At 38.6% G+C, this 24,940-nt stretch overlaps 1 protein-coding gene and 1 long non-coding RNA gene across 2 annotated transcripts in view; one reads left to right on the forward strand and one right to left on the reverse strand.

Moving 5' to 3' along the window:
• The window catches only part of LOC144587810 (uncharacterized), a 33,858-nt gene extending 10,706 nt beyond the window's left edge, over nucleotides 1–23,152 (forward strand). Inside the window, exon 2 of the long non-coding RNA XR_013542971.1 lies at nucleotides 933–23,152. This is a non-coding gene — a long non-coding RNA (uncharacterized LOC144587810). The remainder of the gene's footprint in view (nucleotides 1–932) is intronic.
• GRK7 (G protein-coupled receptor kinase 7) overlaps nucleotides 1–24,940 on the reverse strand; it is a 44,752-nt gene that overhangs the window by 11,759 nt on the left and 8,053 nt on the right. The window contains exon 3 of the mRNA XM_020792577.3: nucleotides 4,238–4,509. Within this exon, the coding sequence (XP_020648236.3) occupies nucleotides 4,238–4,509 (272 nt within the window). The remainder of the gene's footprint in view (nucleotides 1–4,237; nucleotides 4,510–24,940) is intronic.

The following is a 24,940-nucleotide window of genomic DNA, read 5'->3' on the forward strand; positions in this document are numbered from 1 at the left end:
CAACTCCCCAAAACCTTGGCCAGCACAGTGAAGCTTTCTGGGAGTGGCTGCCTAAGGACACATGGGCTACCCAAGGTTGGGAACCACTGATCTCTAGTAGATGATATTTTTAGCTAGATTTTAAGTAGCTAAAAACATCATCACCTGAGCCTATTATTATTATTATTATTATTATTATTATTATTATTATTATTATTATTATTATTATTATTATTATTATTATTATTATTATTATTATTATTATTATCTGAATGAATATACTCTTACAAAAAGCAAACCAAAAATGATACACATAACAGTGTAACAATTGAAAGCATTAAAGCCAGCACTTACGTTTCACATCTTTTCTCAAGAAGGCAAGAAGTGTGCTTGCTTAGCTTACCTAGGACCCTTAAATGCACATCTCAAATGTAAATGTCATATTATACTGAATTTCCCCAAACAATTCATAATCTAGTGCTATTAAAAATTTACCCAGATATACAATTCATCCTACTGTCTCGAATGGAACTTCTTCCTAAGTAAATGTGAACAGGAGTGCAGACATACAGTACAATCCTATGTGAATTCATTTGGAAGTAATTCCTATTTATTTGTAAAGATGTAGGATTAGTACTCAGATGTTGAACACAATCCTAAACATGTTTGCTTTGAAGTATATCTTATTAAATTCAATAGGATTGAGTCATGGCAACTTGCTTGCCCCTCCTGTGCTCAGGACCACAATCAGCAGTGTTCCTCCATTTGAAAGACAAAGGACACTCTTTTGATGACCAAGATGTACCCATTTTGGACTGAGAAGATAGATGGTTTGAGAGAGTGGTCAGGGAGGCCATACATGTGCATATAGAAAACTCATCACTCAACAGGGGTGGAAAACTTAGATACAATCTGACTCCTATTTATCATGCTGCCTTTTCATCTGTCTCCAGAAAGATCGGGACCACACCCACTGGAAAGATCACTGTTAATGACCAATGGCAATGGGTGCAGAAGGATTGCAGAAGTGGGATTTTCACTTACCCCCAGTCCTTTGTCCATCTAATGAGCCTATTCAGACCGGGGGAAGTGAAACCAAAGAGGAGGATATATCAGGGATCTCCTACCAACTTTTCTCAGACTGAAGAAGATACTTGGGTGAGTAGTGAAACGTTTCAACCTAACAAGAAAGAAGTCCAGTTGCCATGACTCAACTTCCAGATAACATCACCTGGATGACTGAGAATCTTCACAGACATGTACTTAAGATGGGTGCTTAGTATCATACTCCACATAGCAGTATATATAATTATGAGTATACATGAATAATGGCAAGAAGACTAGAGGTTGACCAGATTAAGTGACAATATCATTGAAGTAACTAAGTATTTATACTATATATTTGTGTATATCCATGCTCCTACTGATAGTACTATGTACAACCTGGAATGCACAGTTAGAAGCCTTTCCTTCTCTTTAATAGACAGAAGAGGAGCAAGGAAAGTTGTTAAATCCATTTATGTTTCAAGTAAAATACAGTACATAGCTTCCATGCAGTAGTAGTACATAGTTTCTAGCACTAGAATCCGTAGATTCTTGTACTATAAAGAAAGGTGGAGGAGTAGGACTGTATCTTCCATGCATATTAGAATTCCACATTAAAACACTTTACCATAGGTACAGGATACTCAGAGTACAGCTGTTTGTCAGCATATGAGGTTGCATATTTTGGTTGTACTGCTGTCAAATAGATATTATGCTGTTGGGCTAATCTCAGTAGACCAAACAGACTTACAAGATCAAGACACACACTTGTCAGTCCAAGAACTCTGGAAAAGTCAAATCATTAGGACCTAAACATTCCATGCAACCCTTTTTTTACTACTCACTGTCTATTTTGCATGATGTGCTGTCATATATCTTGCTCCTCTGTTAAACTTCCTTATCCAACAATAGTGTAGTAAAAAGTAACATTTATTGTACATTTTAGCCGAATGAATCCTTTGTTTTAGCTAACTAAAAGTCATCAGCATACTAAAACTATATATTCTTTGAAAAAGATATGCAGATTCACATTCATAAGAGTACCCATGATATTGTAAAAATATTTACATTCCATCTCATTCCTCCCTTCAGCTCTTTTGTTTTTAAAAAACACTGTTTTTTTCTGTATTTGTAAACAACGTTAAAATAACATGACGAAAATATGCATGCAAAAATATATCTCCAAAGCAGAATGAGAATATTGGAACTATTAATATTTTAAATATAAAGTATAGTTTGATTCAGCTGAAATATGTACAAAGTTGAATGCAGTTGATGCATTAATTTCCTTTGTGAAATATTTATTAGTTCATAAAATTTGTTAGAAAAGAGATGCATTCTAAAAATTAAATATTTTTTATTTAATGCAGAAGACAAATATGCATGGTGTATGACAGCATTTGGCCAAATGCTTCCCTGTCTCTTGGTGATTATAGATACGATTTACAGAGCAGCCTAGAAACGATAGTGCAGTGGCTACAATTCTATTGCTGGGCCTAGTAAGTTGCAACTAGAGTAGGGCTATTGAATCAGTGGCGCCTATGGAGGATTTACCTCACTTAATCCCGACTGATTAAATGGGCAACTTACTACTCTAAGCAACAAGATTTCAGCCAATATTTACTATTTGACAGCTGCCTGTGCAAAGTAAGACACATATTTTCTTTCCAGTGCTGAATTTCTTTAAAATGCCTTAAAGATCAGAATATGGTTGTTTCTCTCAAATTCATGATAGGAAATAATTTCCTGGTTTGAAGGAATAAAAAAGAATTGTAACACAAGGACAGCCCCTCAAGGGAGAAACACATATTGCAAGGATAGCACAGGGAGTGTTTTGTGTGTGAGTATCCATTTGTATGATCATCCTGAGCAGAAAGCCTGTGAGGAGCTTTCAAAGGGTTCAGCAGAAATCCTGAGTAAAGGGATCTACTTTAGTTAGGACTAGCAACAGGCTACTGGCCATAGTTCTTCAGCCTCATTAAAAGAAACCACATAGTCTGAAAACAGCCACTTTAAAAATGCACTCATCAACCTCTTAAACACTCAGGAAAGGAAATTATGTATGAAAAATATCCTCTTCCTCCCATTATTTAAAAGTTAAAATGGTTAAAAACAAGCAGTCCAGGCCTCAGACAATAGCCCTGCATCCAGGTTTTTTTGCCATATGTTACTGTCCAACCAAAGCTCATTTCAGTCCGGTTCAAGGAAATACAGTATTTAGGCCTTTTTCACAAATTAGGTGGATAACGGTAGAGTTATCTATGCTAGGAAAGACATGGCCATGGCCATAGTGTAGATTTTGTGGAGCTGCTGTCAAGGCAGAGAAGGAAATCTCCACCTTTCCACTTTTGGTGCTCCAGGGGTGTTAGGGCAGAGAGCGAGGCATAAACAAGTTGTGTCCAGTGTTGTCTGCAGGGCTGGATGAAATGATTTCTCTGCCTCAGACATGTTGCATCTGACCTCAACTGCTCTTTGAACCAGTTTTCTACAGTAATAATACAACATGTCTACTGAACAGAATATGTTCCATTTTGTCATCTCTTTTCTACTTTCTACATGGTATTAAGATTTTGATGTAAAGTATTTAAAACATTTTCCTACAGTCTTTTGTTGGATCAGATTTCTGGGTGAACAACAATCCCACCCCACCCCCATAACATGAGCAGCTAATATCCTGTGGTCATGGCTCTTTAGTGACTAGGCATGGGACTGACATCTTCCCAAACTGGTGCAACTTATTTAACAATTTCAGCTCCACATATGGTAATGCTCAACAGGATACTGGCCCAAATCACAATTAAAGAAAATAAAGGCCCAGAAACAATACAGAGGCATTACATAAAATTCTAAATGCCATGATAAATTAAAATGCTCCTGACATTTGAGGAAAAAATAAGAGGGTAGACACTCATCTGCATAAGGAGTATTTAAAAAGTAGGGTGCCTTCTACTTTGCAACTACAAAGCACACTCCTGAAAAAGAAAACAGGGGGAGCATGGTTTATCAGAAATTCTGAAGACATCGGCATGTTCTCAAGAAACCTGTTTCTGATATGCGGGTCCCAAGCCATCTAGTTTAAAGAGTTTTAAAGGCAACTGAATTTGACCTGAAACTGCACATGTAACCAGTCTTTTAACCCTGACCTGTTTTGTCAATGTTAAAAGACTGACAAAACAAGTCAGTTATGTGTTAACTGAGGGTAATAAAGCTATACCTGCTTCCCAAACGATCTTCTGGTTTCTTTGCCAAGAACAATTTACAGATATCTTTCGTTGGTGCATCAAAATTAGCATGTTCAAACTTCACCTCATCTTCTAAGGTTCTTTTTCTAACTTCATCTTTATTGACCTTTTCTTTGAAATCCTTGAATGGTGTTCGACCAGCAACCATCTCATAGATGCTGCATCCCATAGCAAACCAGTCCACTGGGTAAGAGTAGTTTTCTTCCTTTAGGATTTCAGGAGCCATGTATCCATTCGTTCCAGCCTGTGACAAGGAAATGGGTAATTATAATTAACAAACATCCTAGTAAATAATGTACAGTATTTGAATGAGAAAAAGTAGGTCCTTGGGTGATCCACCTAGCATCACATTTAGTTATTGGTCATGAAAGGAGTAATATCTTAGTACAGGTATATTTTCTGACACTTAGAAAATAGATTTTTTTAAAAAATACGATTTGGTATTTTTGATCAAGATGATTTAAATTTGTAAGTTTATGGTGGTTTATTGATTAGAAAAAACTTAACAAATGTTATATTAACAAATGTTACAAAATCATGGTAGAACACTTATTCACAATGCACTTATTCACAGCAGAATGCTATTAAAGCAGAGGAACCTTAGCACATTTAAATCGCTACATATTTATTTCACATTAAATACAATATATGAGACTGGGTCTGGGTAAATCTGTGTCCCTTTCAAATACTTTTACCAGTAATTCTTCCCTGCTTTTCTTATCAATCTGTGGATCTAAAAATCTCATAATATGTATTTAAATAAATACTGAAGTATATATTCTTTCTCAGAATATGGCCAGTATCTTGTTAGAGAAATGTGGAGTATAATGGCACTCAGGCATAGTCCTGCATGTGGTTTCCTGCGTGTAAATTATGCAAATTAGAGATTAACTTGTTAAAAGCAATAGGGCTTCCACAAATGCATAGATGTAATGAATACTGCCTTTTGCAAATAAATGCTGAAGAAAGAATAATCGTGCAACAATGGTCTGTTGTACAGATGGTGAAAATTAAGGGGAAATGTCATTGTAGAGTATAAAATCTGATTATCAGCAAAGTCCCTATTCTTTCATTCAAATGATGCATGTCAGGTCATTTTCTATGATAATTCATAAAGGTCAAATTCCTCGAGCATCCATACTAGGACACAATCTCCCTAATCTCTCAATGACATTTGATACTGACCATGGTGTCACCCTAGATCAGTGGTTCCCAACCTTGAGTAACACAGGTGTTCTTAGATTGCAATTCCCAGAAGCCTTCACCACCAGCTGTGCTGGCCAGGGGTTCTGGGAGTTGCAGTCCAAGAACACCTGGGTTATCCATTTGGCAGCCCATTTGACATGGCTGGGAAGAAACCATCAAGGAAAAGAAAGAGACAGCTGATCTCCTTCATAGAGATTTACAATATGTCACCAGGCACCATCTTGCCTTCCCTGCTATTCAATACTGACAAGAAAGTTTTGGGTGAGGTCCATGAGGATGCAGAGTTTGATGTAATTTCCCAGTTCTCTGTTTCATTTTTTGCAGTGCTGAATGAAGCAGTAGAATCTTGGAACCTACACTAGACTTCCTGTATGTGCCAGTTGCACCCTCTCTTGAAGAACAATGAATATCCTTGATACACTTCAACTGGTGCTTGGAAAAAGTTTTATTTTTGTACACTTCCCAGAATCCTCCAGTTATCAGGATTAGTGTCCATGCTTGATTTCTAATTGTTGTAGTTCAAAAATAACTTTTCCAAGCTCCATCTTAGACTACTGCAACATAGTTTGTTTCAATCTACCTTTGAAAAATATCTGAAAGCTGCAAGCAGTCCAGAATGTAGTAGCAAGGTTGTAAGTGGTACTCCCTATATGGCATACGTTTTTAAACAGCTCTGCCGGTGGCCAGTTAGTCACAAATGTGGGTTTTCACCTCTACATTTTTAATGTATGCAAAGCAGTGCCTCCTTCCTAATGCTTCCCCATGATGCACTGATTAAACGGCAGTTAAAATAACTTTCCTCACATCTATATTTAAATGAATGGCACAGTCCACCCATGTTTAAGCACCCTCATAGCCTACTAATTTTTACAGCAGAGCATAAAGCTGTCCAGTCAAAATCAACAGGGCTTAGTTTGGCCAATCATGTTTTATAGTTTTTCATCCCAGGCAGTGATGTAGTGGAGCCAGGACTTGCAGGTTTGAAGTACTGTACTGTGAATTTCTCCCCATTCCTCTGAATTTAGTTGCTGTCTAGATGACAGTGGAAAGAGAAATGGTTTGTCTGATAAATGATTTATACCTGCTGTAACACAAATTATTAGAGGGTTGCTCAGTCTTAAAAGGGCCTTTAAGAGCCCTTCACTTCACACACATACAAACCTGCTTTTCATCCAGCAACCTGCATTTTGAACTCTCTTTGGGGGCAGAGGCCGGCATAGAGACAATCATTTGCACTTCCAAATTTAACAGTGTCTCACAGGCATGTGGATCTTATTGTAAATATCAGGAATGGGAAGCTGTAAACCTTGAAATATTGGACTTCCAATTCTAATCAGGCTCAGCAACTGTATATTTGTTAAACTGAATACTATGCCATCTTCTTACTTAGCCAGCGGATGGTGGTAACTGTCTGGCAATTATCCTGGGAATAAACCTAGGAAGGGAAGTGTTTCCAGTTGTCAAGGCGGATCTTTCCTATTTCATCCTCAAATCTAATAAATTATGTGGTAGTTATTTTAGAAAACGGCATAATTTTTTGTAACTTCCATAAATTGCAGGTTTATATATAATCTCTGTACTATAATTAATTTCCCTCAAGCAGCAAGCCAGGAGAGTAAAACAGTGAAAAACAAAACAAAACAAGGTCAGGACGACATGTCTTGATCATAGTGCATGTGTGATATCTCCATCAACTTAGATGGCTTTAAAAGGGGATTAAGCAAAATCATGGAGGATTAAGCTATCAGTAGCTCTTGGCTGCACAGTACTACCAGCATCAGAGGCAACATATCTTTGAATACCAGTGGCTTGGAAACAATAACAAGAGAGCGAGAGAGACTCGTTACCCTCATGTCCCAACAACCCATTTGTGGGCTTCCTATAGGCATGTGACTGGCTGTTATGGGAATCAGGAGTGTGGATGTGATAGCCCTTCGACCTGATTGAACACAGCTCTTCTTATTTTCATGCACCACATCTGGGTGTACAACATGTTAAAGCCCTTTTGTTTTTATATTACTTTCTCATATTTAGAAAAGAATGGAATATTTAAGGGGGTGAGAGCTAGGCCAGGAGTGAATAACTCAAAGCTTGCAGGCTGCAGTACCCCTCAACCACATGACATCCCAGGTCAGCCCAGCACCCCCATACTACTCCAATGGTTAGGCCCAACTCGCTATTCTATTGGTTAGTCCCAATTAGATGAGATCCATTGAATGAACGGGACCTGTTATGACAGCACATAGGTAAGTCATATTTTAAATGAATCTAGTGTGCTACTTCAGCTGATACCAATGTTAATTTTATCACAAAGATACTGGGTAACTTTGTGTTAGTTGATGCCTCCCAGCCTGACCCTTCTCACAGGTTAGTTGCTTGCACTCTGTATGGTCAAAGTGTACTGCATCCCTACAATCTAAACATTGTCATTAGAAAAAATAAGAGACAACAGAAAGGAAAAGGAAACATGGGGTATGAGAGTGGATCCAGGATCCATCTGCCACAAACAGAAGCCTTTATATCACAGTAGGTGCTTCTGCCTCATTGAATGGGATTCTCCATCTCTTCCACACGACAGTATGGAACAGAGACCTGAGACCCTCTGTGGAACTTTTTTAGGGGGAAGAGTCAGATGGAGAAGCAAGGATTTGCCTTGTCCATACTTGCCTAAGAGTGTATCCTATTTAGCACAATGGTAGCTATATAAGATTTCATAGTTAGAAGTTTTGATATAGGCTGTGATTGCGTTTGCACTCGCTATGGAGTATGTGCTAGCCCAATGGGGCTAAATGACAAGAAAATAAATATAGGATTGTATTAGTATCTATAAAATATAGGTTTCTTTCCTAGATGTTAGAACATAATTCAACTGTAGAAGTAGAATTTCAGTGTTTACACCAAAGTACAAAACAGACTACCTGTCTTTCCTCTCAAAATAACAAAAGCTTAAGAAGGCAGAGATAGCACCATGGGGTCACATTCACAGGTTGAAGCAGTACATTTTTAACAGCATAAGTCTCATTAGTGCTAATGGGATTTGGATGGCCAAAAGACAGTGTATTAAGAATGCAGTCACCACTTTCCAAAGTAAGAATAAATTAAATAAAGCCAGTTAAGCAAAATGTATTTGGGGAGGGGATATGGATTGGTGGAAGAGTCTACAGTTTGTATGCAGAAGGTTCCCAGGTCCTAAAAAGGAAGAAAGCCGGCAGTATGGTGGTAAATGGTCCAATAAAGTAGCTTCATATACTTCTTAAGGGTAAGAAATGATCATGTGTTATAAGTGTTGAAATTAAAAAGTAATCACTTGAATCTTGCTTAACTAATATGCTACTCAGTAAATATACAACTATTCAAAATTGATATTTTAATTATTCTATTATTCTGTTTGGGTTTTTTCAACTTGTAAAAAGAGAAACATTTTTTGGGCATTAACAGTTCTGCTCTTTTTATTTTTATTTCATTTTTAAACCTTTTTTGAAACTGCAGGAAATATGATTCATTAAAAACAAAAGTACTGATTTCAGTACGGCAATATGTAAAACTGAGGTACCATTTCCCCCTTTATACTTTTTACTTTTTCTGAAAATATTTCTAGTTAATAACTCGTTATATGTTTTCTAAGTTTCTGCATTTCAAAACCTGAGTATTGTTTTTTTAATTCTCTCTCCCTCCCCCCCCTCTCTCTGTGTGTATGTGTGAAGACTGTCAATCACTCAGAATTCAGGAAACCTGCAAGAATATCCAAAAGCCTCATATCACTTCACACCTGTCAATATTACATGAGCAGTTTCATGTGTGTATAAATGTCTGCACATACATAGTATTGCACTCAGATTCAGTAGCATGAAACATTGATTATTCCAAAAGGTGAACATGGCATCAGCTGAGACCATCCCAAACTCCAATTTCATAATTCAGCTTTTCTAAAATCCTCCAGTTTATGTATGTGGGATACTCTGAATCCACAATTCAAAAATGCTAGGATATGACTCAGAATTGCTGCACATAATTGCACCCATGTTGCTAGCAGGAAAAAAAGTTGCCAAGCTTTACATAGCAAATGGCAGCCTGAATGTTGACAACACCAATGGCAGTAGTCAAGATGGTTTACAGGATACCCTCTTGTGCTCACTGCCATTTACAATGTGACACCAAGCAAGAGACAATCCCAGATGTTGACTGTTTTTTTTTACATCGGTTCACCACTTCTCACCCAAACTCAAAGTTGCTTTTCAACAAGAGTGAATGGTAATGGGCGCAGGAAGGTATCCTGTAGACCAGAGGTGCTGGTCCATAGCCTGAGCTGGACCGGGCTGCAGAGAGATACCTCCCCCCCACGCACTCCCCTCCCCACAGCTGCTTTGCGCGCAAACACTGAGAGGGAGAGCTGGGAGTTAGCAAAGTTTGTCACTGTAAACCAAGGTCACCATCATCCATAATATGTGAAAGAAAGTGAAAAAAGAGAGATACAAAAATTAACTCATTTGAAATGTGGTTTTGGAGGAGAGCCCTACAGGCAGCCAGGGAGGCAGAAAAGTGCATGCTCAATCAAGTGAAGCCTGAATTCTCGCTACAGCAAAAATGAGTAAACTGAAGCTGTCTTGCTGTGCGCATATAATAAAATACAAAATTGACCAGAAAAGACCATTTTGCTGGAAAAGGTGGGACGGGGCAGGAGGAAGAAAGGAAGACTTAATATAAGACAGATTGTCTCAATAAAAGAAGCCACAGCTGTCAGTTTGCAGGAGCTGTACTGGCAAAGACAATATTGCCAGGAAGTGGGGGCAGCAGCAGGAGAGAACAACCTACCATGAGATGCTGTTGGTTTGCAAGATGTGAGCAGAGGTGTTAATGATATTACATTTTGAAGGTCATTAATTCATATAGTCACCACACCCCAGAAGTGTCTTGATGGCACATAACATCTTTGGAGATTCTCCCCCTAATTACCAGCCAATTGTAGAGTGAGAAGATGAGTGGAATGGATGAAACATGACAGGATATGGACACCAAAGCTCTGCTAACATTGAGTAAGACTATCCCCAGCCACAAAACAAAAAGCACAGTAATTTAAGTTTAAATGAGGAGCTTCTGCATATTTGTTCTCTCAACAGAGGACAAGATGGTTGGATAGTGTCACTGAAGCAACCAACATGACTTTGACCAAACTCTGTGAGGCAGTGGAAGATAGGAGGGCCTGGCGTGCTCTGGTCCATGGGGTCACGAAGAGTTGCATGACTTAATGACTAAACAGCAACAATTCTCTTTAAAATACCTTTCAAAATATTTTTACAATCAGATACAGAATCTCTTTGCCAGACATAAATGCTTGTTTGGCCAGGGAGGAGTTAAAATGTTATCCTGAGAGTCAGCTAATTGGGTTCTGACTGACAAGGCCAAAAGTTCAGATTGCTCCAGACTTGGAGCTAATTTCCCTTTTCATTCCTCCGCTCCCTCATGTCAAGAGCCTGGTCCCTGAAATCCTGAGAGAATATTTATTGAAAGCACTCAGGGCTGGGACAAAAACAACTGCTCTGTGTTTGTTTGCTTATTTGCTTGCTTGCTTGTTTGTTTGTTTGTTTGTTTGTTTGTTTGTTTATTTCCCACCTGTCTGGTCATTGCAACCACTCTAGGCGGCATACAACACAAAATACGAGAATAAATATTAAAAAAGAATTATCACACTAAATAGGCAATTCTTCAAGATGGAGAACAAATGAAAAATAAACCACAAGAGAAAAAGAAGGGGAGAGAATCAGAAAATGTTTGTTTACTGTTAGACTGTTTTTACTGTTTATACTGCTTGATTTAGTGACATGCATTATTCTGAGTGGTTAACAATTTATAAACTACCCCAAACCATCCCCAAGACCAAATAAGACCACAAACTACTGAAATTACAAATTAAATCTGGAACCAATAATCCAAAAACAGATGATAGCAGTGTACAATGAATCTGGATCCCGCAGCTACCTAGGTGGAAGAATATCTTTAAATGCTTCTTTAAAGAGATCTGTCTTAATCATCTTCTTAAAGAAAGGGAGGGAAAAGGCCTGATTAATCTCTAACAAGATGTCACTCCATAAGGATGGGGCCACAATCAAGAAGGGTTGACTCCTAGTGGAGACCACCTTTGTCTCTCAGCATGGCTATCCATAGGAGAGAGGCCTGGGAAGACCAGATGGGAGGGGCAGTTCTTTGGAGGAGATGCACCTACAGGTATTGAAGTCCAAAACCACTAAGTGATGTTTATTTATTGTATTGAATTTCTGCCCTGCCCATCTAGACCAAACATACATGATGGGTATGTTAGTACCATAACCATGAACTGCCTTAGGTATCTGGAGTTCAATTCCCCACTGTACATCTTTGAGAGTAGCTGGACCCAATGATCCATAGGGTCCCTTCAAGTTCTGCAATTCTAAAATTACTATTATTATAAGCAGCTGTGATACTTTGTCAACAAGTTTAGCCTGGTTTTGGCCAAAGCTGCCTTGGGTGATAGTTTGCTAGTATTGGAGAAGCTTACTACTTTCCCACTCCTAGAAAACTTCACCCATACCACAGTGAAAATTAATTTCAATGGAAGTAAGAATTAAGTCAAGCATATCAGTACATGCATGAAAAGTGGCAATTTCATACATGTACTGATGGGATCTGAGTTGCCACAATTGACCAAGAAAGGATGTTGGGGTTATGTCGACAAGTGGGAATACTGACCTAATAGGACCAGTGGATGGGCACAACTCCCCATGAGAAAAAGGGTTACAATGTTTAGGGCTGCTTGGATTATGAGGAAAAAACAGAATAGTAGTGTTTGAGTTGTAGAAAGAGTGCTGATCAGAATGTTGTCTTTCTCTTTCATATTCCTAAAACACGGGCCAACCTTAAATCTCAATAGTGGGAGATGCAGGACAGATAAAAGAAAGCATATCATCATCTAGTAGATAGTTAAACTGTGGGATTCAGTACCACCTGATATAGTGGTAGCTGCCAAGTTGTATGTCTTTAAAAGGAAGCTGGATACATTCCCAGAACATAAAGCAATGGATGACAAGCAGTCAGAGTGGTTATACCTTATCTCCAATATGCATGGGAACATCAGATGAAGGGCAGTGCTGGTAAGCTCCTCATAGGCAACTGACTGGAACAGAATGATGAACTAGATAGGCTCTGATTCCCCATAGTTTTTCCGTTTTGTTTGTTTACTTCCTTGCTTGTTTTAATTCACGTAGTGCTTTAAAGAGGTTTGTTTTCTGGAACTAACCAGCCTCAAATGTTTAGCTCTGAGGGGCCCTCAGAACACGGTGGGCAGGGTGCCTTCCTGGGCAAACTGCCCATGATGCCTAGCTCTGAGAAAGGATCCAACACTGATCTACACAGAATTGGTGCTGCCTGCCTGCCTCTGTCTCATTCCAAGCAGAAGACAGGATGTGAGTGGTAGTAGGCAGATGGTGGTAGGAAGAGTAATCTGGTTAGGAAGAAAACTACCGATATCACCTCATTCAGTCAGAAAGCTTCCGCAGCTGCACTCTTCAAAGTGTCTATCCTGTAACAAAACTAGATACAGTATATGTTGATCCTGCAATAACACTAATGCCAGTCTTAGAGCTCTGAAACAAAATGGTATATACTGTATCAGGAATTATAACCTCTATCTGGTTATTTATTTATTTATTGGATTTTCACCTCGCCCCTCTAGACCATGTCTACTTGAGGCGGCTGTTATGCAGAACTATACTACCTGCTTCTGTTTAAAGGAATCTAAGCTTGGTTCCAAATTTGGAACGCTGATTTCTGTGTGTAATCCCACTCTGTCCCACCAGATGAAATGAATGAAATTTCAGAAAGCCTTAATAAGTCCTTGAACCACTCACTTTTTGAATTTGAATTTGTTGAATTTCATTGTACACAAATACCTGTATTGTAAATTCTGCTAAAAAAGCCCTCTAGCAAAGAAACCATCTACAAAAATGTAAGTCTTTTTTATCTTTAAAACAGAGCCACCAAGTAATGAGCAAGGTTTCCGTTAGGAACAGAATAAATGGCTTGCACTTAAAGGCAAATGGCAAGAAGATATAGTGTATATAAGAGGTGGGGGAGCTTTTGCTCTGCATGTTTTGGCTGACAATGGCCATTAAGCCCACCTGATATGGCTAACTGTAAGGATTTGTGGGTCTTAGCATCCAAAACATCTTGAAAGCCAAAGGTTCCTCACACCTCAGAGAGAGAGAGAGAGAGAGAGAGAGAGAGAGAGAGAGAGAATGGGTTGTATTCAGCTAGAATATTGAACCTAGTCTGTATGCTAACTGAATCCCTTATGCAAATATAAACCTGGACATGCCCATATGATAAACATTGTTATAGCTGCATGTTGGTGCAACTATATTATTGTGCAGCAGAGCAAATTAACAGTCTGCAAAGCAATTCTAGTAATGGGGGGAGCTCAAACAAAAAATCATTATTGTGAAACTGGATCACTAAATTTGGCACAGATGTGGCAGACAGTGTGCTCTTGCTCTGTGCTAAATTTGGGGAGTTTAGGGTAAAGGGCTTTTATGCTTTAAAAAAAAACAGAACTAAAACTGTTTTAAACCTCAACCTGTGCAGAAACAAGCAGCCCTAAACGTGCCCAGATTTAAAATAGCTCATACAAACTGAAAAGACTAATGTATTCTCGAAGGCTTTCATGGCCGGGATCTGATGGTTGTTGTAAGCTTTTCAGACTGTCTGGCCGTGTTCTTGAGGTTTTTCTTCCTAACGTTTCGCCAGTCTCTGTGGCCAGCATCTTCAGAGGACATGAGTCAGAACTCTTGTCTGTGCTCTGGTGCAGTTTGTGGGATAGTTGAGTACTTGTAGCTTTGGGATCAGCTTTTTATCCTTTTCAGGAGATTGGGTGATTATGGTGATCAGCTGTTTTTGTTGTGGGTGTATTGTTGTGATAAGGGAGAGAGATTATCTGTCACTGTGATTGATGGGTGTCGTTAGCTGGTCTTTTGTATGCAGTGATCACTGGTTCTTGTGGCTGTGTAGAGTTCGTTAACCTTTTGCAGGCTGTGTTTTTCAGTGCTGGGAGACAGGCTTTGTTGAGTTTTAGAAAAGACTAATCTTGCTTATCTTGAAAGTGAATGGTTATCCCACCCACTTTTGTATTTGGAAAGAATCCAGACTGCAGGAGCTAAAAGACTGATCTTCAAAAATAGGACTTTCAGAGGGGAAAAAAACCAAACCAGTTTGTCATAAAACTGAGCATGCATAGAATAGGCTTACCAGCAATAGCACTCCAAAGTGAATATACTGTTGTAGTTTCATGGGTGGGGAAAGGAGATATTTGGAAAGCAATAAAAGATCACAGCAACAGTCAAAAGATATAAAATAAATTCATGTGCCCCTCCTATAAAAATAGCTGCACTACCACATTCTTCACCTCCCAACTCACCCTCTTTTATCATCATGATCCAGCGGGGCCAAAGAAGCAAAAAGAATGGGACACTAGACTTGCAAGGTGCATCTTTCAGAGATGGATGTTACAGTCCTACTGCTACAGAGTGAGGGAATAGATGAGGACGACAAGCAAAAGTAGCTCCATGACTCCACAACTATTTTTCCTCTCCTTATAACCTTTTCTAAAGAGGTCTGAAGAGGATGAGGTGAGAACAGAAATGACTAAAAATGTGACAGCTTTGCTGGATCAGAAAAGGAGATCCATCTAACCAACTTCTTGTTTCCCACAGGGATAGCTCAATGGTTTATATAATGTATTTGGTTGAGCGTTCCATTCCCATACTATGCCTCCCTGATGAGCTGGACTCAATAATCCATAGGGTCCCTTCCAGCTCTGCAGTTGTAACATGATGTTGTTGGTTATCACTGTCCATTCTCGCATTTTTGTTAGACTGTGACAAAGAAGTCGGGAAAAAGAAACTGGTATGCATGTATAGCTAATCCTATGTACCAATCTGAAATACTACTAGTTTACTTTTTCATATGACATACTTATTTATTCCTTCCTGGATTTAAATTTTCTAAATGTAATTATATACAGTAAATATAACATCAACAGCATCTCAAATATTTCAGTGTGGCTTCCTTTTTTGCTTCAATGTTGGTTGTATTTGGTAATACTGAATAAAGAGGCTTTTCAGACAGACACGGCACTTAGAACTAAAATTTGTTTTATGCAGTGGAAAAACAAATGTCACACTGAGTATGTTGTGCTGCTAAATGTCCTGACCAAAACACTGCAGTGTTTAAGCTCAGAGAACGGGAGTGGCAATGGTCACAACACAGATCTCTCTAGGGGATCCGTCAGCATAGGGAAAATGTGTTTCAAATACATCTACCTTTTCCCACAGATCTTTACAAAACAAACTTTGTGAGTCTTGTAAACCAAACAGAGATGTAAATCGATGTATTCATCCTTTATTTGCAATGGCACAAGAACTGTTGAATGGGAGAAAAAACAAGCTGAATTTAGCCCTATCAGCTGTTTTGAAAAGCTCACTCCTTCCTTCCTTCATGGGGTGCTGCTGGCTGCTTTGTTCTCCGCTCCAGCTGTTCCATTTTTTTTCTTTCAATGGTGGCCTTAACAGACCTTGAAGGAATGTAACACTGGACCACAGGAAGCTGCCCAATGTGTTTGGTTTCTGAGACTAATTGTCTTATGCATATGATTGGCTTTGCAGAAATTTAGTATATCTCTTGCCCTTCTTTTCAGTGACAACAATTTGGTAGTAATTTGCTTGGCATTTGTTCAGCAATTGAAGGAATGCCATTTCCTGTTGCCGGCAACTTTTCCCGTTGTAATTAGACTCTCACAATTAAATAAATAGGGTGATGGTTTTAGAAATGGACTGATTTTTTTATTTTTGTTTTTCACTTCCTATCACGTGTTGTAAAACCAAACAAGAACCAGTACTTTTATGTTTATTGTGTTCTTTTGTTTTTTAAAAGATTTCTCACCATGAGATGAGAAACTTAAAAAAAAGAAAAGCAAGTACAACTTCTGAAGGAAAATCTTGTTCATATTAAATGCAGCCTGACACATGGGAAACATGAACTCCATTTATGACTCTTCCTTGCATCACTGGTGAAAACTTTAGATGTCAGTTGAGAATGAGATCCTGAAAAACTCAGTCTCATCATGTGCCAGTGAAAAGCCGATCTCATTCGTCAAGCAAACTATTTCACTGTCTGCCTATCTGCTCAAAGTGTTGAGCACAGGACAATAATTTTTGAACATCCCTTCACACCACAACCAAAATTGAGGATCTGCACTACCTACTTCCCCTCACGTTGCTACACACACACACACACACCCACTAAGGATGAAAGGCACCTTATATTTTTAACCATTCTTTAGAAACAGCATCTCATCCCTAATAAGAATCATTCTTGTCTCAACTGACTTTCAGCAATTTAGACTTCTATGCTACTTGAGATTTCCTTCTGAATGCAAGGCTAAAGTATACGTTACAGGTTGCCCTGAAGAGGGAATTCTGCAATTACTGAAAACATCTGATTGTCACAGCAGGAGCTTTTCATGCTTTCTGTAGTTTGCGCATAAGTCTGCTTTGTTCTGTGACTTCTCACTAGGAGAGGACTGCAGGCTTTGTCTGCAAAGATGATTGCTCAGTCATTAAGATTTGCATGAATCATAGTTCTGGAACATTGATTGAATTCAGTTTCTAATGATAGACTAGCCGTAACTTTAGCACATGTTTATCGTTATTGAGATATTTACATTATTACATCATATTACTGAAATAGGTTTCTTGCATAGGTTTACTTAAAATATCCATTAACTCAAAACACAACAGCTGATAACAACAGATCAGATGAAACATCTCTAACCAGGTTTAAAACAGCATTATCGTGTTCCTTTGACTTTTCTAGGTACAAGTCAAAAGGCTGATTTTAACCAGTAAGGCCCTATATGGTTTGGGAATTATGTGTTTCTAGGCTCATTTGTTCCCATACAAACCTGCCCATTTGCTGAGATGACCCAGCAAATGCTTCTCCAGTACTCCTGCCTTTGGAAGCCAGGGGACTGGCAATGAGCGTGGCACTTTGGTTTTGGAACGTTGCTGTTTGCCTAATATTTACTTTTAGAAGTTTCTAGTGCCAGGTGGAAACAACTTTATTTGTCCACCTTTTCTGAACAGCATATTATTATTTTTTTAAAAATGTAAAACAATGATGCTTGTTTTTATCACTTCTTACAGCTCACTATCTATGTAAACTATGTTTAATATTTAATATCGTTATTTAACACTCATACAGCAGGATTTTTAAAAAATCTTGAATGAGTTCTTTGGCATTTCTGAATGGAATTTGAAAGTACTAAGATTAACAGTAGGATTGGGTTGGGGCTGTGGTTAGGGTTAATGTCAGAGGCATGGAAAGTGACTGAGTGGAATGTGGAAATGTTTTTTAAAATAACAATCATTTGTAAAAGTTAATTATGAGAAATCTGAGAAAAAATAATGACAGGGCAGTGTATTAAGATGCTTATTTATTTATTTCTCCATCTCTCTTTTGCCAATTTAAAAAAATGCTCAAAGTAACTAACATAATGTGTAAACTAGAAAATTATTTAAAACGGACCCATGGTCAATAAAAATTACCCTGTACCTATGTGAAGATAAATTTTAAATCTAATATAATTTATTAAAATATCTGGATGCCTGCTGGAATAAATATGTTTTCAGTGCCTACTGAAAGGCCAAGTTTCTCAAGGAAGAGATTAACGAACTGAACAAATATGACAATTGATCTGTCTCTGAAAACAAATGGCCTGGTATGCTGCTAAAGTTGCAACATGACATTATAGCAACCAAGAAACTGTCTCTTTCGGGATAAATTATGTGTATTCAAAATATTAAACCTTCCAAAACATCTGCTCTTGTTTTCAGCAATAGGTCAGTTCAGCAGTTCTTTCCAGGACAACCCTAAAGCCAAAACAGCCCAGAGTAATTTGATTTTCCAGCTTCTTCCTTTCATACGCAACTTTACGGAGCTCTAATTGAAGAAACAGTGCTGTAGGAGGCGTTGTTTAACTCTTCCCACCCCTGTGTTGGGTTTTCAATCTAAACTGCACTCTTTGCCATTGCTGTTGACATCAAAGAGTAAATAAATAAATAAATAAAATACAGGAATGCATGTAGCCTGCCAGCTGTTTACTTAGCTTGATCATGCACACCAGGTTTACCAGATTTCTAAAAAGTCTGCAAGGAAAGAATCAAGGTCCTACACAGAAAACCTGTCAGCAAACCTGATGGTGGCCCTGGGGAAAGAGCTCAAATAACCAAACATGCATAGATGTTTTGATGAAAATCATAGCCACAACAATAGCCACTGGCCTGATTTGGGCACAAATTGCTAAAATGGAGGTTTGTGTTTGTTTTTTGGCCAAATAGGTGTTCAGCGCTTCCCAACCCCACCTCCCCTGGCAGGTGCTCACTCAGAGGCAGAACTCAGAGGAGGCAGGACAGGAAAGCTGAGTGCTGCCTCTAAGTGGGTGCCCACCAGAGAAGGCTGCTATAGGAAGCGTCAAATACCTGTTTGTTCAAAAAATGGACAGGCACGGATCACCAGTTTGTGGTCATCTTTAATCCTGGCACTAGCATAAGGGACAAATCCTCATCAGCCACCCCATGTGGTGTCTAATGAAAACCAGGAAGATATATACAAGATTAACCACATGGGTGTAGGTCACTGTATGGCCCTGCTTGTCCCCAGTGTAATGGCCACTGAGCTGGGCATGTATGTGATATTTTTGCCCATGGTCCCTAAAGGGGGTCAACCATCGAGGGCATCCCATGGTGGCTCATCAAAAATGAACAATAATATATGTTGGTTGTTGTGGGTTTTTCAGGCTCTTTGGCCGTGTTCTGAAGGTTGTTCTTCCTAACATTTCGCCAGTCTCTGTGGCCGGCATCTTCAGAGGACAGGAGTCAGAACTCTGTCTGTGCTCCCTGACAAGTTCTGACTCCTCTCCTCTGAAGATGCCGGCCACAGAGACTGATGAAACGTTAGGAAGAACAACCTTCAGAACATGGCCAAAGAGCCCGAAAAACCCACAACAACCATCAGATCTCAGCTGTGAAAGCCTTCAAGAATACAATAATATATGTTTTCTACATGGGAAGTGAAGAAAAAAAATAACAATAGTGAACCATTGTTATCTTCATTTAGACATGACTGGGACATAGCAAAAACTAAGGCACAGTATAATCCTCACCTGCCTAACTTTCAATGTAATTATAAGTAACTGTATATATCCAGCATTTCTGTCTAAACCAAAATCTTTAAAGCCTATTTCTCAGATCTATGTTTCAGTGCTCCAACACTTAACATAACAATTGGTTACCTCTGGGTGAACTATATATTGCCTGATGGAGTTTTTCTTTTTCTTTTAGTATGCCTGGAGGTGAATGAAGTCAAGAGCAATGCTGGTATTACAAAGAAGCTGGGAGAAAGCTCATACTGTAACTTCTGCAATGGCACTCAGCTGCAGTTTTAGAAAACTACAGGGGAAACTTGTGGCTTGACAAAAAATGGGGGCAGTTAGGAGGGCATGAATTTTATTAAGGGGTCCTGTATTTTTTCAACATAGAAATCAAATGACATAATTAGAAGCAGAAGGTGGAGTAGTCCTTTTCTCTTTACAAAAATAAGATATATAATGGCCTACAGTGGTCGCAAAACCAGATAGGCGGGATATAAGTAAGTAAGTAAGTAAGTAAGTAAGTAAGTAAGTAAGTAAGTAAGTAAGTAAGTAAGTAAGTAAGTAAGTAAGTAAGTAAAGAAAGAAAGAAAGAGAGAGAGAGAGAGAAACACTTTTAATAACAAAATAATTAAAGCTGAAAACACTAGTACAGTCATAGTGCCAAAATATAATTTAAATAACATGTAAAGCATATGCAAAGAACAGATTTGCATTATTAAACTTGGGTGATTGGAAAAATAATAATTGTGGATTGATATTATCAGGGAACAATGCACAAGCTCTACTCTTTTTGTCAAAATAAAATAAAAGCTTCAACTGATAATTGAGAAAGCTGTTAAACTTGTTGATGACAGATGAGAAGGAAAAGCAAAAGGTGATGGAAATAAGGTCAGAATCCTGAATTTAATTTTCAGAAATTGGCATAAGACAACTAAGAGGAAGATTATGTTAATTATTGCAGAATAACTAAAATAAAATAAATAAAAAAAACAAGCAATCTCTTCCAAAAGATCCAAGAAATCAAAGGAATTTAACTTCTATCAACTGGGAAGTAGATTATCTGGTCATTATGAAATGTAGAGAAGATGGAAATGATATACTCAAGAACTGTATAGAAGAGAGGCAAAGATGACAGATTTTTTTGAGGAAGAACCTTTGATGAAGAACCTGTAATTTCAGAAGGTAGAGTGAAAGTTGCTGTCAAACTATTTGGAAGAAGCAACTCACTAGTAGAGGGAATATCAATAGAGATGTTTCCAGAGACCATGAGGAATGCATCATAATCCTAATACGAACATACCAATAAATAAGGAAAACAAAACAATGGTCCACATACTGGAAATATTCAGTATGCATTTCAACTCCATAGAAACAATATACCAAAGACTGAAGTAACTATAGGGCCACTGCATTCATTTTCCATACAAGCAAAAAAGTCTAAGATTTTAAAACAAAGGCTCTTTACCATCTGTGGAGTTCAAAATGTCAGATGTTTGAGCTGTATTATGAAAAGGAAGAGAGACCGAAGATCATATTATCTGCCTCTATAGAGTTCCATAAGAAATGTTACTAAAAGAAAGGGATGGATCACAACTTTTTATTGTCCTGATACTCTGGAGAAAAGGCTATGAACAGGACAGAATAGCAAGAAATGAAATTGTTTCCTGTTAGTAAATATGTCAAACACTGATGTATTTTACCCTGCTGTCTGTTTGATCTATACACAGAATATACCATACAGAAAGCTGGATTAGATTCACATGAATGAGAAATGAAAATTGGTGAGAACAAACTCTGCAATGTAATATATGCAGAGGACACTGTAACATAGCAGAAAGCAGCAATGACTTGAAATGATTAGTAACGAAGGTTAAAGAACAAAGTGCAGAAACAGGATGACAGCTGAACATTAAAGAGGGAAAAAGAATGTCTACAAAAGAATTATATAATGTTAATGTTGAGAGTCCCCTGGACTGCAAGGAGAACAAACCTATCCATTCTAAAGGAAATCAAGCCTGAGTGCTCACTGGAAGGACAGATCCTGAAGCTGAGGCTCCAGTATTTTGGCCATCTCATGAGAACAGAAAACTCCCTGGAAAAGACGCTGGTGTTGGGAAAGTGTGAGGGCAAGAGGAGGAGGGGACAAAAGAGGATGAGATGGTTGGACAGTGTCATCAAAGCGACCAACATGAATTTAACCCAACTCCGGGAGACAGTGGAAGACAGGAGGGCCTGGCATGCTCTGGTCCATGGGGTCATGAAGAGTCAGACACGACTAAACAACTAAACAACAACAATGTTGAATCATTAATCCAAATGAAAACTGTAGCCACAAAATCAGAAGACTGGCAAGTGAAGTTCTGAAGAAACTAAAAAAAAATCTTGAAGTGTAAGGATATATTGTTGGAAACCAAGGCCAAGACCATTCACACTATCCTTTCCTGATTACTACATATTGATGTATGGACAGTGAAGAAAGCTAACAGATAAAAATTGAACAATTCAAATTGTGAACCTGGAAAAGAGCTTTACAAATACAATGGATGGCCAGAATGACAAATATATTAGTTTTAAACTCTCACTAGAAGCTAAAATGACTAAGCTGAGGCTATCATATTTTGGACAGATCACAAGACGACAACATTCACAGAAAGGAACAGTGTTAGGAACAGTGGAAGACACTAGAAAAAAAAGGAGTTATCTAACATGAAATTAATTGATTCAATAAAGGAAGCCAGGCCTGCTTAATCTGAAGGACTGTGTCACAGTCCAAGATATCATAGGCAGTCTTTTAGCATGGACAAAGGCACCAGGACCCAGTCCACCATGCAGGGTATCGAGTCCAAAGACACTCAATGCACAGCTGGCCATGACCAAGCGGAGGCGGGAGCACTGTGCTGGGAGCCAGGTCACAGGACTGGGAGCACAGAGCCAGAACAAGGCACCAAGATGCAGGAGACCAGCAGAAGCAAGCAGGGACAGGGGCGGGAACATTGGTGTCCAGACGCAAAGATACAGGAGGTAAGAACAGGGACCGGGACTGGAACACTGGGACTCCGAAGTTCATCAGCAGCATGGCACACCACAGCATGGCCAAAGACCTTTGTTGCTGAAGCAAGTTCTGGGTGGGAGAACCACTCCTTAAATAGGCCTTCCCTCCAGGTTTCCAGGTGAGCCTCACAAGTGGCCCAGCAGCTGCTTAAACAGGCCTGCAAACATCAGACCATTCCAGCTGCCAGGGTAGTGTGGGCCACATCCTGACAGACTGTTAATGACAGAGCTTTCTGGAGGTATTTAATAGAAAGCATCTCCAAAAGTTGAAAGGAACATAATAGTACTTGTTCCTTAGTTCCTTAGTAATAATCTAAGACATGGGAGAAGGGCTTTTAAACAGGAAAAACAAAATCCACGCCCTCTATTAAGAGAAAGAGAGCACCCAAAGGAAAAAGAATATCTGGAAATACTACATATCTCAATAGATTATCTGGATGTCGTTAAACATTAAAATTTTAAAAAGACAAAAACCCATGACACCTTAAAACTGTTATATTTTAATGTGAGCTTTTTTTTTACAGGTCCACTTCTTCAGACAGTATCAGGAACTATTCTGAAATTGCCTTTGCCTCAGTGTCTTTTGACTGCTTATCTGCTCCACGCTTTTTTGACTACTTTGTATTTTGAAAACATTTTTGAAAGTGTTCAGAACTTTATTCTTTCTGAAGTCTTTTTTTTTGCGACACTGTCGATAAAACAATGAAATTTGACAGCAGTTTGATTATTTGGGGACAAGTGGGTTGTCTGGTACTAAAGAAGGGCCTTGCCTTGACCACCTACTAGATTATTATATATTTGTGGGTGTTTTGGTATTCTTATCTGGACAGTTTAGTATGCAGGCTTAAACACTTAACCTTGTGAATTTTTTGTAACTCCTTGGAGAACTAATCAATCAGAGTGACTTGAGTTTGCTGGAAGAGGAAGGAAGCATTTCTTAGCCATTAGCACATTTAGCACTCCTGGTATCTACCAACACCAAACAAGTTTGGCAGTGTGGCTGAATAGTTAGTGGGTCAGCCTCTCCTTGACACTTGAAGAGCTGAATCAATCAACAGGGAAAGCTTGTTACGGTTCTTAACACACACAAAAAATAATTCGAGACAGTGTAGTCCATTACAACTAAACTTAATATTTAAAGCTTCAGACTACTACATTAATCAAAAACATTTCTATAGCAAAATAACATTGCCAGGTACTTAACAGCTTGAGGGTATGGAATATAAAAAATTTGAAAATTAATTTTGCAAAATCTATCATGATTTACACTTCCAAACATTTCCATAATGTGACCATCGTTCCATCAGTTACCCTTCTCCAAAATGCACTTCTACTACATTTTAATAGCCCCTGTTAAACTGAACCTCAAAGTTGACCTGCAAATAGGGACTCCAACGCAGCAGACACTGGTTATAATTTCACATGTGGTTAAGCCAAACTAGAGGTGTGTGGTCAGTCTGCAGTAAGAACTTCCTTCCTCAATTTTGCCATTGTCCACATCACCGCTAAACACTCTTATCCTACTACAAAGTAATCTGTCTCACTGGATAGGAGCTGTCTGGTGATGAAGGAAAGGAGGTGAAAGTTGCCATCTTGTGTCTCCTGCAACAACATGGCTCCTAGACCAAATTCAGTAGCATTGGTTTGCAGGTCAAATGATTGGTTAAAATATGGAACAATCAAAACAGGAGCCCCCACCAATTTATCCTTTAAAATTTCAAAGGGTGGTTGGCATGTCTCTGTCCATTGAACTTTCAGCACTGTGCATTTCTTACAGATGTATGTTAAAGGACTTGCAATTATACTGAAGTGGGATATAAACTTTCATAGTATGCCACCAAACTCAAAAAAGCTCACAATTTGCTTTTTATTCTGACACACAGGCCATTCTCTAATACTTTGCACTTTGGCTTCCAGGGGTTGAATTCTCTCCCCACAACATGACCTAAGAAGTCAACTTTTCCTCTCCCCATCCAGCATTTTGAAGCTTTAACAGTCAGTCGAGCATCCTGCAAGCATTCCAGCACAATTTCTAAGTGATGTAAATGAGATTCAGAGTCCTGGTAGAATCATTTGTAGATACACATGCAAAAGGCAATAGAGCAACAGGTTGTTCATCACTTTCTGGAACATAGTACGACTATTGTGTAGATCAAATGGGAGTACAATAAATTGATATAACCCC

This window comes from Pogona vitticeps, chromosome 3 (genome assembly GCF_051106095.1).
Source record: "Pogona vitticeps strain Pit_001003342236 chromosome 3, PviZW2.1, whole genome shotgun sequence".
NCBI classification, from domain to species: domain Eukaryota; kingdom Metazoa; phylum Chordata; class Lepidosauria; order Squamata; family Agamidae; genus Pogona; species Pogona vitticeps.